Raw genomic sequence first — 14335 nt, 5'->3', positions numbered from 1 at the left:
TTTCTTTGCTCTTCTAGCTGTGGCACAGATCTTAAAATCTTTGGGCACAATTCAGGCCACCAGTGCTACAGCACTGAAGACAGAAGTTGATGTTTGCTGTGGTGCATCAGTTTGAGTACAGTATCTCCAGAATTGCCCAGCCTGTAGATAAATGTGCAGCTGTGCAGGAACTTGTAAGGAACTTTATTCACACAGCTGCATGAAGGTACATAGCTTGGATCTCTCCTCTTCTCCCTTTCCTTCCCCTCTTCTTCTCTCCCCTTCCCTCTTCTCCTCTTTCCTGATAATAGATATTCTCCAGTGTTATTCTGGTGTGTCCATGACAGCACTGTAATAAATAAAAAAAAAAAACATATCTCTTCACAATTCATATGGACAAAGGTAGAAAAGAGCTAGAAAGTTTCAGGAATTATTATTATTTCTTTTTTCTTGCTAGCTTGCTGTTGACTCTCCTACACCCCAAGGTCTAAAAAAAATGTTTTTAAAATACTCCAGTATTTTTTAATATCATTAATATTTCAATAAGATGTGTTCTGTTTATTGTTGTGGACTGGATTCTTGACTGGGAATGGATACCAGTAGTGATAAATGTTTGGGGTGTTCTAAGCTGGAAACACAGATGCCGACAACATAGTTCTCATTTGCTATATGTTGTGCTCTCATATGCACAGATTTCTCCATTTCTCATCACCTCCAGGAGACTTTTATACCAATATAAAGTGGGTGTAAAGTATTACCACTATGATCTCATAGTAATTAGTTCACTCACTTTATATATTCACATAAAAGCAAGGCATAGAGGACAGCAGAGAATTGTGTTCAGTCTGTAAAGCTGATAAAATACGTTTCAAGTATGTATTAATCTAGTACTGAGTTAAACATTCATTACTTAAATTATTAAGATTATTAATTAAAATTATCATCTATATTTTATCTCAGTATAGACATAAATAGTAGAGTTACAACCACTGGTAAGTAAGTGTTAGTTCATTTGCTGATTTATAAGCATAAAGTTCTCCAGGGACTGTTGCTAATTCCCTATGTGATAATTTGCATTTGTATTACAGTTAGCTTGGGGAAAAAAAATAGGAAGAAAATATTTTTAAAGGTAATTTTTGTCAAGATACAGAATAATCTGTATTCCATATGTGTTTTTTTCTATGTACAAGGTACTATTTTCACTGCTCTGACTGTGAAAATACATGCATAAACTACAATAAAAATATGTATTATAAACTTTCTCACTTGTGATTAACAGCTCTGTGAAAATCTACCAACGTCCTATGCTAAGAGCATAGTTTGTTTTCTCCAGGGGTGTAAATCTGCACAGTTCTATTAAATTTAACAGAATTCCTTTGGTCTTCATTATTTTTGGAGGCTGGCCAAATGCTGGTGTAGATAACCTGATTAGCATAGACGTTCCTACCTGTAAAATCTTTCACTTTTTGAAGATACGGATAGCTTGAGGTTAGAATAAAATTAACAAAGCTTCACATAATTATACCTATCTGCTACAGTTAATTTGTGTATTGTGTCATCTTAATCAAATGAGTGCATCAAATGAGGTTGATTATGGTGCAGAAAGTGCACAGAGCAGTGCTCTCCAAAGTGCAGAAAGAACTACTGAAAAACATGTGACATTTTGTTTAATAGTGTCCAGTGTTCTTTCTTATTATAGACTGTTTTCCAGTTTGGAAAACAGTGTTTATTTAAGGAAAATAAACTACGAGAGGTGTTTTTTTTTTTTCCCCAATTTATAAATATATTTGTATGCTATTATTATTTCAGGATTGGCGAATCTTAATAATCTTCTCTTGGTGTGCTGGGATAAGGAGATGATAAGGGGCTGCATGCAACTCTTGCCACAGTTTTGTTAGTAGTCACTAGCTTGTTTTTAGGACTCTTCAGACTAAAAGGAGCTGGGGGAAATCCAAGCACTGTTTGCCAAAACACATTTTAAAAGCAATTTTACTGTTCTTGTTCACAGCTGCAGAGAGGACGTCATGCATTTTGCTGAGGCCACCTTGATAGCCTTTATTTTACCAGGGCTCGTTTACTTATTCTCTTGATTTCTAATTCAAGAGGGCACTTCAGCTTGTGCTTGACTTTTACTTTATTGAACATAAATAGATATCAGTTTAAATGCCTGTATGAGCTGACAGTAATAAGGATCATGAAGCAGTGTTTAGCTGTGCAGTGTTTTTAAGATGAAATATTGCAAATCAAATGGAATAGGTGATCAGAGACTTAGGTATGTGAAATGGGCATAATATTTCTCAAGGTTTTTGATGCTGATCCTTATAGAGAGATTGGTGAAGCATGGACTAAATGAATAGATTGGGAGGTAGGCTGAAAACAAGTCGTGCTCCTGGCACCCTGGGGAATAAACCCAGGTACATGATAGGAGCTGACAACTGGAAAGCAGCTCTGGAGAGAAGAACCTGGGGGTGGTGGTGGACACCAAGTTGAACGTGAGCCAACAATGTGCCCTTGCACCAAACAAGGCCTGGCTGTGTTAGGCAGAGCATTGCCAGCAGGACAAGAAATGATCCTTGCTCTCTGCTCAGCACTGCTGAGGCACACCTGGAGTGTCCACTTCTGGGCTCCCCAGTACAAGAGAGACATGGACATAGGGGAGCACAAACATGAAGATGATCAAGGGACTGCAGCATCTCTCCTATGAGGAGAGGCTGAAAGAGCTGGGGCTCCCTGACTGGGCGTAAAGAAAGCAGAGACAGACTCGGTTTACAGAGACAGGATGAGACAGTGGGCACAAACTGAAATACAGGAAGTTCCATCTGGACATAAGAAGACTTTTAATGTGAGGGAGGTTGAACACTGACACATGTAGCCCAGAAGGGCTGTGGAGGCTCCTTCCTTGGAGATAATCAACACACAACTGAACATTGCCCTGGATAACTGTCTCTCACTGACCATGCTTGAGCAGGGGGGTTGAACTAGCCGGTCTCCAGAGGTGCTTTCTAGTCTCAGCTATTCCATGATTCTGTGCTTCCATGAAGAAAATTAAATATATAGGACAATATTTTCCTTGCACTTCATTTCACATTCTCAATGGCCTGTCAATGACACATGAAAGTTAACTTGATCTTATCATTCAACTTCTGAAAAGCTGTCTGAATATTTTTCTTAATCTTCTTTAACAGCCTGGAAAAAGCTACAGTTGGGAGACTTACTGTGTTTATGGAGATGAGAGACATAAAATAAGTGTTCTGTGCATAAAATTGTAGATAAAAATTTAAAAGTTCAAATTACAAAAGTTCAAATTGTAGCAGTCTTAAGCTGTATGGGGCCTCTGCAGGTCATGAGGCCCAACCTTCTGGTGCAAGGGTCTTCGGTTAGGTTATCCAGGGATCTGTGAAGCTGAATTAGCACGAGAAATTCTTCCTTTTCTCTGGAATAGCTATTCTAATGCTTACTTGTTCTCACAGTGAAGAATATTTTAATTATATACAGAATGAGTTTCCCCGAAACAGTTTTGTCCCTTGTCCTGCCGTCACACATGGTGATGAAGAGAGCATCTCCATCTTTATAGCTTTGTTTTAGGTGTTGGAAGGCAGTGATCACTCTGAGTATTGCTCTGAGCCTTCATTTTTGGGGCTAGACACATATGTTCTTGGACCTCTCTGTGTATGTCAGGTTCTTCAACCTAATCATTGTGGTGGCCCTTTGCTGGACCATCTCCAATTTTTCTTTCTCTTGGACATGGGGAATTTCACACTGTGTTGCCTTGGTGATGGGTGTTTCCTCGGGTAAGATTTAGTAGCACAATAAGATTTTTCCAGAACTCTCCGAGGAACTCTCATAACCAGTTATAAATATCAAAATAGGCTTCCTAGAGGCTAAAGAGAAATAAATCTCTCTTTTTTTATTGGATAATTTTTCAAAGTAGTGCAGAAAAGAGTTAGTCCCAAGGGTAGTGTAAAGGATAATAGGTTTGAACCTATTTCGACTTGAGTCAAGGGGTATCCTGCCATTAACTGTAATGGCAGGAGGGAATGACAGGCAGCTTTATAGAAGATGTGCTGACCTGGGATTTTTCATGGTCGGACTAAGAAAATCACTTAGTCTCCTGTGAAACGCAGGGAACCATAGGACAACCCAGACTGAAAAATAAACTCTGCTAAAGGCTGTTACAGAGATCCCCAGGAGAACAGATGTTTTTGCAGCTAGAATACTTCTTTCTAGCAGAGAGGCAGCATATCTACTTTCATGTTGAGAATTGCTCCATATATTTTTGTTCTGGAGGACAGTGTAACCAGCCACAAAGAACATAGGCCTTGTTATATGGAGTTTTCCTGAATCCCTCCCTTAATGCCTTATTTTTGAAGGCTAAGACTGGCTGAAATAAGTATCTGTACCAACATTTTGTAGGAAAATTTGAAACATAACAAGGAATTACATGAGTCTGTGTAGTGATCAGTACTCCTAACATGAATGCTCTTCTCCTTCATAAAAATGAAGTGACTGGCTGGGACATTGTAATCCTTCTAGGTTTGCCAAGATGTAGTGAATACTAAATTTTTATCTGCTTCTTTACGACTAAATAAGGAGGGATAGGAATGGATCCTCAGCCCTGAGGCCAGTGGTTTAACACTCCACAAGAGATTATCTTGAGAAAGCTCGTGGGAATGGTCCAGACCAGAGCCAAGAAATGTTCTCTCAAGCATGGTGGATGATTGAGGCTTCGGTTCACTCCTGGAGCCTCCATTGTTTAAAATGTAGTTGTGTTCCTAGAATCTCAGCCCTCTCTTCAGCATTCATATTTGTCCGTAGGAGGAGAAGAACAGAAGCAGAAATGGCATTGATTGGGTGTTGGATTCGTGATGGACTTTAGATCAATCATTAAAAGGTTGCTTCTAAGAAAGGCGTCAAAATGCAGTAATAATATTTTTTGACAAAGGGAAACCAATTCGTGTTGGTTTATAGAAGGAAAGTGAAGAATCTTTGTTCAAGGAGTAGCTGCTTGTCCTGTTTGTGTGTGAAACCATTCAGTGTACCTGCAAAAGCTGTCTAGCCAGTGAGGTAGAAGTCTCCCGGGGTCTAATAACGAATGAAGCTGAGAAGGCTCTTCAGACCTTTGACATGGCTTGACTGGAGGGTTTTAGGTATCATGGTGTGGATAAGGCTGTAAATAACAGGTCATTTATTGATAGTCACAACTAAGTAGCATCAAGGTGAGGGCATAGGTGCAGAGTGAGAGAATAGTGGCAGCAAAGCAGTTTCATGGTATGCCATGCAATATGGTGTTTTGCCTTTTTGAACTCTAAGCTCCTGGGAAGGGCAGCAAAATCTTGGTATTAATTTAGAAGAAAACAGCAGTTGTGAGAATGATCACATAACTTGGAATTATGAGCCCTGACACTCAAGAAGCAGAAGTGTCTTAAAGGAAATATGTTTCTTTCAATGGTTTATGGATGATGGGGCAGTTCCTGATTTTTGAATGAATTTTGAATGAAGGGTTGGTAGGAGGGGGAAGTACTTCTGTACTGCTGCATCCTCCGTTGAAACCGTTGTTGAGTAATGCTTGGTGAAGTGGTCGTTCCAAATCACATCCCTGGACGAATCCATCCCAAACTCCCTTGACCAGAAGAAAGGGTTAAAAGCAAGTAGAAAGTAGCCATGCTTGGCTTCATGAACAGAACTAATGCTTGACTTGCTTTCTAAAGGGTATAGCTGCTGGTATGGCTCCTCAGGATTGACCTGTTTACACCAGGTTCTGTCTTAACAACTGTATTTTGAATGCATTTTGTTACTTTCTTGTTACTCAGAAGTGGTCCTTAATATATTTAATATTTTTAGTGCCCTACAGATACCAAAGCAACGTTTGGGGTCCACCTTAAGGTAGTAGGAGACTGGACAGGTATGTAGAAAAACAATTCCTTTTCAGAGACAAGTATCTTTACTTGAACTTTCTGGCTTCAGCACAATTTTACCTTGATTGCAACATACTCTCACTAGAGATCATTTATGCTTGTTTTCTCAAAGTTGTACTTATTACATTCTTGATGCAACCCCTGCTTTATTTAGTTGTGCATTTCTTGAGATAGCATGTTTCTCCAACTACTAACAGATGTTCTGATCACAACTAAATACTTTGCAGTGTTCCTTGGTTTCTGCCTCTTTTTCTTATTTCTTGATAGCCTGCTGCTGCTGTACAATGCCTCTGTGCACAGTAGAGACTGCAGAAATGCTGAAATGTGCAGCCCTCAGATAAGAGGATTTTAATGCCAGCAGTTTGGATGGCTGCCAGGTTAATTAACGCCCACGGTACAGTGAGATTATAGGTTGCTTTCATGTTCTTCCATGTTCTTCCATTGGTCTCTGAATGTCCTCCAGACCAGGGGTGTAAACCAGGATTCCCTGCACAGCAAAATGGTAATTTCCTGCTCCCTGTCACAGTTCTATGCTCAAGTGATAGTTGTCATCATTGCTTGGCAGCTGACTTTCTTCTTGCTTAGCATAGCATTTCCTTGTAAGGAAAATAAATACACAACACCATCTTGTTCGTTTCTTAGGAAGAAATGTTTTCTATGTTAATTTGTGTCAGCTCATGTTTTTGTGGAACAGAGTCAAACTAATTTGTCATGCTAAAAGGACTTAGAGCAATTCAAGGAGAGTAAGTCCATGAACGTCCAAGTTCAACTTGCTGGTTCAAGTCCTTACTTGGTTGTGGAAGTCTCTGAAACTTTAATAGGCAAGGGTTGAGAGGGTAATGTCATGTGCAAGTATAATCCATAATTACCCTGATTTTCTGTTCTTCCGTAAAATGTAGGATGTTGGCAAGAAAGAGGCAGGATATGGGCCTGATTATCCCTGGTTCTGCCCCAATATGCTGTTATTACACACCATTCCTACCTGGGAGAGGACAGTAGGCTACTGGAACAAGTAGGGTGGAGAAGTGCTAAATGGGTTTTCCAAATAAAGTGGCATCTTTGAAAGTTTTTTGCCTCTGTGGTGTAAATTGCTCTTTAATAGTATTTAAAGATATTTCTTCCGACTCAGTATCTACATTCTCCATTATGAAGCAGGTCTGCCTTAGGTAGGATTGTGTAAGATTTAGGACACTGTTATGTTACAGGGACCATTTGTTGTAGTTTGGCTACACAAGGACATCTCTTCCTGGGTCAAACATACTGTTGGAAATCAGGCTGTTTACCCAGCCATTTACCCTGAATCTGTACCATGGAGCCCTCTTCTCACTCATTCCCTTAAGCCCTGTGACAGTTAATGGTCTCTAATCCTCTGGCTGTTTGAGGAGGATACTGAGGAAGGATTATTATATTTGCCACATTCCTTATAATCTTTCTTAAGCATGCTCTAATGGCCTCTCCTGGAGACACGATATTGGTCTGGGGGAGTTTTTATGCAGCATGCTGTCATTTAAGCTCTTCTCACAACCTATTCTCTCAACCTTTATCCTATTTATTCAGATTCTCTTTTGTATCACATTTTCACATTCCTGACAGTTTATGCCTGACACCAAAGAGAGTTAGCAATTTATTTCAGAGAACTCAATTACAAGCCTAAATTAAAGGGATGCAAGAAGAGTGCAGATATGCTGTGAAATGCAGAGGACTGGTTCACTTGAGATGTTGCTCCTCTCACTGGCTTTAGCTTCTGCTGCCTGCACCTCGGAGATGTCGAGGAGGAACAATTTCCTTCCATTAGCCATAAGGACCTGAGCTGAGGATACAAACTGCTGGCAAACCAATTCTGCGAGTTATGTTTCAGGTCAAGTGTCTGACACTGAATCTCGTGTTTTGAAAATTGAATAGAATACCTTGTGGCCTTAGTGACTTTGTTTTATAGGTTGGGAAAGCAACTGCACGTCAAGAAGAAAGATAAGAGGTAATCGAATTGTCAACTACTGATGAGAAGTTGCTGTTAAGGGAAAATCATTTATTGTCCATATCCCAATGCATAAAATTGTGGATATCCAATAGCTTGCAAGAAGTGGCTTCTGAAAGAAAGCAGCCACTTTAGAATTTATTTTTTTTTCCACAGGAACAGATACTTAGTAGATTTTCAGATAGTGTAACTATTTGCTTTTGAAAGCAATAATTTGAATATCACAAAATGTGGGACAGAAGTAGGGAAGAGAGGAAGAAACCTCAGAAATTATAGCTCTGAGGCTTTTGCAAAACTAAGAGTAATCCAGATCCTTAAGTGATGTATTTCTTGCTTTGTCAAAATAAAATGGTGCTCTCTGAGTTTAGAAGAGCTGAGAACCTGCCCTTATTAAGAGCAATTTCAATAAAGGCACAACATTTCTATATAGGCAGCAGCATTCTTGAGATAAATTTGCAATACAGATCTGAGCTGTTTCATTTCTTATCTGTGTTATGGTGGTATTAGTAACTGTATTGTGCTTAGCTTTCATGTTCATTACAGAAAACAGAGACACACAGGCACTAGTATTCCTGTAATGTGCATTTAGATGCCTGTGTAGGTACTTTCACCTGAACTGCTTCCCTTTGTAGACTTCTGACCTATTGCTGTGTCTTTTTTAGGATGAGACAGGCCAGGCCCCAGGCATGCCTTTTTCTCTTCTTTGATTGTAAAGAGAGCCTAGATATGCATCTCTACTTTAGAGATAATTAGTTAATTAATGCTTAGGTGTGATTTTTTCCCACCTAAAGGTTCCTGACATGATTTTTCCAATTTTCACCATGTGCAATGGGTATTGAGCATAGCGGTACAGCTCCTACAAACCCACTAAAGAATGTTTAATAATAATGTAATTATTACTATTACAGATACATGATTAATTAAGTCAGAGCCTGTTGTATTAACAAAACATATTATGGCATTGTGGTGGCTCACGCTAGTAACACAATTATCTGGTACTGCAGAGGTAAAACCTGCGGCTGTGGACTGCTCAGGTAGCCTGTTAGGACTTAGGCACTCAATTTACAGTGCGTTTCCAGTGGCTGATCTCCAGTAATTGCAAACCTGAAGCCGTGCAGCTTGGGCTAGCTCTTCCTCTGAGCTACGCCAGTGTGTCTTACTGTGCAGCTGCCTGGCAGTTTCTGCTGGTGAGCTGGCAGATGGGAGCCTAAACCCCAAAGGATCACTGAGAGCCCTGCAAGGGCTTGTGTGTGTGGATCAAACCAGTGAGATCCAGAGATGAGATAAACATCTGATTTTGCTATTAACTTCCCCTTAAACACCTTTTATTTTCTGCTTCTCTCATGTCTCTGTTGTCTCCTTTAGCTTTGAAAAATGAGCTGGCTTGATATTTACAGAAGGATTTCTTGAAAGTTGTTTTTTCCCTGCTTACTGTCTTGTTTGTACTCGGTGTTGTCACCTATCAGGCTTGTGCTTCCTCCATCCTTGCTGCTGCCTCAAGTACCAGTGCTTGTTTAGTCTGAAATTGACATTCCATCTGGCATCTCCAGAGGGAAAAAGAGAAACCGTGGACCATGCCCGATGTGTCCAGCCGCTCAGCAGCAGTGGAAAAAACACAGCGGTGTATCAAGACAATGTGTCTCATTCACTAGACAAACTTCAGGGTGCTAGACAGAAAGTAATATTGATGATGTTGAAACAACAGACTTCTGAAGCCATGCAGCATGTTTTTGTGGAAAACAAGTAGACAGCACTCAGAGGTGTTGAGGTGAACTGTGTGCTTTAAGGCCATAAAACACCGCTGTTATGCTGCAGGGTGTTGCTGGTACAAATTGATGGGGGATTGTGTTTAAAACACTGCTGCTGCTCTGTGCTCTACAGTATTTTTTATCTTGTAGTGACATCAGCCTGCTCTTCAGTTGTGTGTGGTCCTAGAGGTGTTTGCAAGGCCTGTCCACCACTCTGAGCCGCATGGTATTTTTTATGAGGGTATCATAATTACACGTTAATGCCACACATTAAATCTGAGACTTTTGTCCCATAGGTATATATGCCATATTGTGGCAGCCAGAGGTGCTGAAGTAGAACCAGAACAGGTATATTTTAGCATACCAAAGCATTTATGTAGAAAACTCTTGGTTTCATCAGAAAATACATCTTTGCTTGGCTCTTCCTGCTGGAGATGAGGATATATGTGGTCATGAGGTCCTTGGGGTACTGACTGTCTTATTTTGAATGTGATGTGGTTTGATAGGAATTTTTGCCAGATATTGTCACAGTTCTTTTTCTGGAAGGTTCAGATTTGGAGCAAGAAGTTTCAGGAAAAAACATTTTTCGGTTAAAAAGAACAAAACTGTTTTTACAGAACATGGCAAATGTATGAAAACATGGCTCTTGTTTAACTCCCTGTGGACTAAAACCTGAGTACAGAACACAACCTTTTTGTTTTTAAACAGACATAATTTTTAATGCAGTTGTTTGACGTTCTGGAGATGGAGTAAGGATTTTTTGAATGTTCTCCAGAAGAAAAATAAACATGCCTTTTAAGTGTCCGAAGGAGGCATGACCTAAACTGCCTGGCCAGGGAGTCAAATCTTTGAGGACAATCTTCATGACCCTGTTAAGTTTTTGCCACTCCTAATATAGAGAAGATCTGAAGCTTCCCAAAACTCTGCATTGCTGCACTTAGCTGGGATTTATCAGCAGGTATAGGAACTAGCAAAGAAACAGTATTTTATTTTCAGTAACCCAGGGGATGGTTTTAGAGATATTGAAGTAGTGGATCATTCAGTCGGTATCAATTGTATTCTCAGTGGATCTTGATTCAGACTGGAGGAGTGTGAAGCAGAAGATGACAAGAAGGAGTAATATGACTACAAAGTATGCCCTCAGGATGTGACAAGGCTGTCCCAGGATCACGATAATTACTACCAAGTTTCTCTAAAGCTATCTAGTCACTTATAGTGAGCTATTGCTCAACTCTTTTTCTATTACCTCAAGCTCTGTTTGATTTGGGCCTCTTTCATTTCATAGTAACATGGATTTTGTTGCATTTAGTTATTCCATGAAAATTCCTGGCAGTAAAGGTGTTAATGATGAGGTACTGGTGGTTGTTCCAGCAAAATCCAAATGTGGTTTTGGAAGCCGACAGCAGGGATTGAATAGATGTTATTTTTCCTGTGCTAAACTTCACAACTACTGATTCTTATCTACCCAGTAAATCTTATGTACGCTTCTGAGGAAGGTATCAGAATTGAGTGCTAAAAAGGTTTAATTGTGTTTCTTTTTATATAATTTGACATTAGTAATAAAAGCAATACTGTTACATTACTGCGAGATTAAAATACCTTAATATAATTAGCTAGAGCATGCCATAAGGAATACTAGTTTTATTCTTTATTACTATTAACTTTTTTTTTTTTGATTTATGACTGTAAACAAGCTCATTAAAGGCAGGATTAAGAGAATGGAGAAGGAGGATAACACTTGGTTCACTGGCTTGATGCTGAAAGCCCCTTTCCTCTGAGTAAAGAATTAATGCTGAGGATGAACATGTCTGAATTTTTGACTTCAGAGTTGGATTGTTTGACATTAGTTGAACTCCAGCTGACTTAGCACCACAACTGGTATAACTTGAGTCAACTCTGAGTTGTGCAGTTCATGAGTTTTACCTCTGCAGGGGAAAAAATCAAAATTGTTAGGCCATAAGTTTCCCTTGAAGGAAAACTTCTACTTTATTCAAGCATCCTGTTTTGTGTAATCTGCCTTTTTGTATATCTCAGCCTCTGTTTAATTATGTAATGATTATGGAAAACAACATGTCCGAATGGTATAAGTTACTTACTTTTATGTTTTGACATAATATACACAGGATGCCTGGATATTGCTGTAGTTAGGAGCTGATCCAAAAATACAAAGTTTGAATGTTTCCTTGCCATGCTTCAGATGTTTTAAGTACCCTTATGCACTACAGGAATGAAGGCTGGGATGCTAGTGTGTAGCAGCTGCTGGCATCTAAATGAATGTAGTGAAAACAGATAAAAACCTCTCTCTACCTAAAAATAGAGTCACAAAATAGAAGGGCTCCAGGACATATGGAGCCCATTTGAGTGGGCTTCCAGGCAAATTTCTGTTTTTGTAATCACTGTTTATATGTTGTCTTTGACTAGTTAAGATACAAAGTTGCCATTCTGGAGTTGCCCATTCCCTGTTTTTCTGCTAATTTTTGTCCTGATGCCTAGGGAAGTCCCTTTCTTGTGGCAGTTTCTGTGCAGAAGAACATGGCTGCAGTTAATAAGCGAAGTCTAGCTGGACTTTCTGGTTCCTTTGTATGAGCACATTTAACAGGTGTATAACGGTTTCCAGAGTGTGGGAGAGTTCACAACAAAATGCCAGCTCTACATCCATGCCTGCGCTTCCCTGGGGGCAGTAATCTGCTCGCCTGGACGTCACTCAAGTTTTGCTGAGGAATCCCTTCCAAAACAACTTAATGTTTTGTTCCCAGTTCAGTGAAACTTCTCCCTCGGACAGAAGAAAAATGCAGACCCAAATCAGTCTTGAAATTGTGAGTTATCACAATAGTTAGTAACAAGTGTTATTTAAAATATCTTAAAGGTAGATTTAAAGGGTTCCTTTCTGGGATCCTTTCTTAACAGATTGTGAAAGTGCTGTAGTGAAATAGAAAGAGAGTATTTCAGATTGGGAACATTAAAAGGATAGGAATGGCTGCTGTAGGAACTGTTGATGTTTATAGACTTCATGATCAGGGACAGTTACTTATATGTGCTCCCAGCTCCTGCGTGATGTTTTAGAATTTTATAGTAATTTATAGTATTTTCTGTGCAGAAGCTCATATAAGCCAGAAATAAAAGTTGGCATTTAATTAGTCAGCAGATTTTTTTCAGCTTCAACCTTTGGATGTCCATAGGACCTTTCTGTGAACAAAGTTCAGCTCTGTGATGGTTCCCGAAATTCAGTGTTCTGTCTTTTTTTAAAAAAAATATTTATTTCCCTCCTTCTTTTCAGGATAAGAACCACCACCAGTGGAAAATATGTTTTTTGTTGTTGCCCCTTTTGGTGCAAATACAGAAAATGAGCATTGTACCTTTGAGCTGTCCATTTAGTCAATCTGTTATGCAAGGTTCAAGTTTTGAGACCTTGGATTCATTTGGCTCTGTATACACCTTCTTCACTTTTAACAGTCTTTTTAAATACAGAATTAGTCTCACCGTTCAGCAGCATTGTCGTTATTCATGTGGGCTGTGGTATGATTTGAAGTTCAGCACTCCTGTGCTGTAAAGATTGCCAACAGCTGGTGGTTCCTGGGCTATTGAGATGACTTCCTATTATGCTGCCTTGTATTCCTTGGCCTCTCTTACCTATCTGCTTATTTCTGTTGGTGCCTTAGCTAACACTTGGATGGGAAGAGAGAGGGTACATCATTTGTTCTGAATTTGTTCTACGCTTAGTATAAGACAGTTGTGGTTCTCAGTAAAATCTCTGATAATATTGCAAATGTTACCGTGATCAAGTAATATCTAAGTTACATTTTCATCCTATTTACATACAAAATATTGTATAACTCTCTGTTGGAATGATATTAATGTTCTCCTTTATTACTTTTTTTTTTTTTTTTCTTTTTCACTCTTTAAGTATATTTACCCCACTTTTGGCCAGTTGTGTGTCCTTACCCAAAACTTCAGACCACATTAAAACTGCAATTATCAGCTGCAAAATCTCCTCAAACTGCATTATCATCAGTGATAGTCTTCTTCAGATGAGGCAAATTCTGCATCAGATCCCTACAGCCCCTGGCAACACAGCTTTCCATTCACAGGCAGCGCACACTTTCCTGTTGCTCCTTCCAGAACTTTGACTTGCACTAGCTGGAGAATTTGTTTTTTGTTTTGTTTTGTTTCTCTTTCCTTTCTTTCTGTGAAGCATTGCAGCCAGTCTGAGATACAACACTTTTTGAGGAGCATCTTGCAAGCACAGCTCTTCTCTGTCCCAGGCCTCCCCAGGAGATCTGTCGTAAAGACTATTAAAAAAACAGTCACCAACCAACTATATAATTATCAGCTGCAGAAATCAGGTTTATATGGAAAAAATGAGTGTGTGACAGCCTCAGAAATGTCCCTTACCCGTTTTCCTTCAAGGAAAGAGCAACCAAACTACTGAATATGCACTGAAAGCATCATGTCATGACACTGGGCCAGCAGCAGGTTTCTATGCTTGTCACAACAGATATTTTGGCTTCTGCTGTAAACAGAGTAGAAACATTTACCTAACAAGGTTTATGGCTACACGTTTTACATGAGCTTAATCCACACACAAAAATACGTGTTTAGCAGAGCTCTATACTGGGCTGTGAACCTCAAGTTGTGTGAACCTCTGTGTACCTCAAGCAGGTACCTCTGTGGAGACACATTCCTAATGGGAATGGAGTGAGACTGCCAGTGCAATCCAT

At 39.5% G+C, this 14335-nt stretch overlaps 1 protein-coding gene across 7 annotated transcripts in view; it reads left to right on the top strand.

Annotated features, from left to right (window-relative positions):
* The window catches only part of NOX4 (NADPH oxidase 4), a 122589-nt gene that overhangs the window by 44559 nt on the left and 63695 nt on the right, over window positions 1-14335 (top strand). For all 7 annotated transcript variants that reach the window (XM_068668686.1, XM_068668510.1, XM_068668573.1 and 4 more), the window contains one exon: window positions 5821-5881. In XM_068668686.1, coding sequence (XP_068524787.1) covers window positions 5821-5881 — 61 coding nt within the window. The remainder of the gene's footprint in view (window positions 1-5820; window positions 5882-14335) is intronic.

The sequence above is a fragment of the Anas acuta genome, chromosome 1, assembly GCF_963932015.1.
Source record: "Anas acuta chromosome 1, bAnaAcu1.1, whole genome shotgun sequence".
NCBI lineage: Eukaryota > Metazoa > Chordata > Aves > Anseriformes > Anatidae > Anas > Anas acuta.
This window is presented reverse-complemented; position numbering and strand designations above follow the sequence as displayed.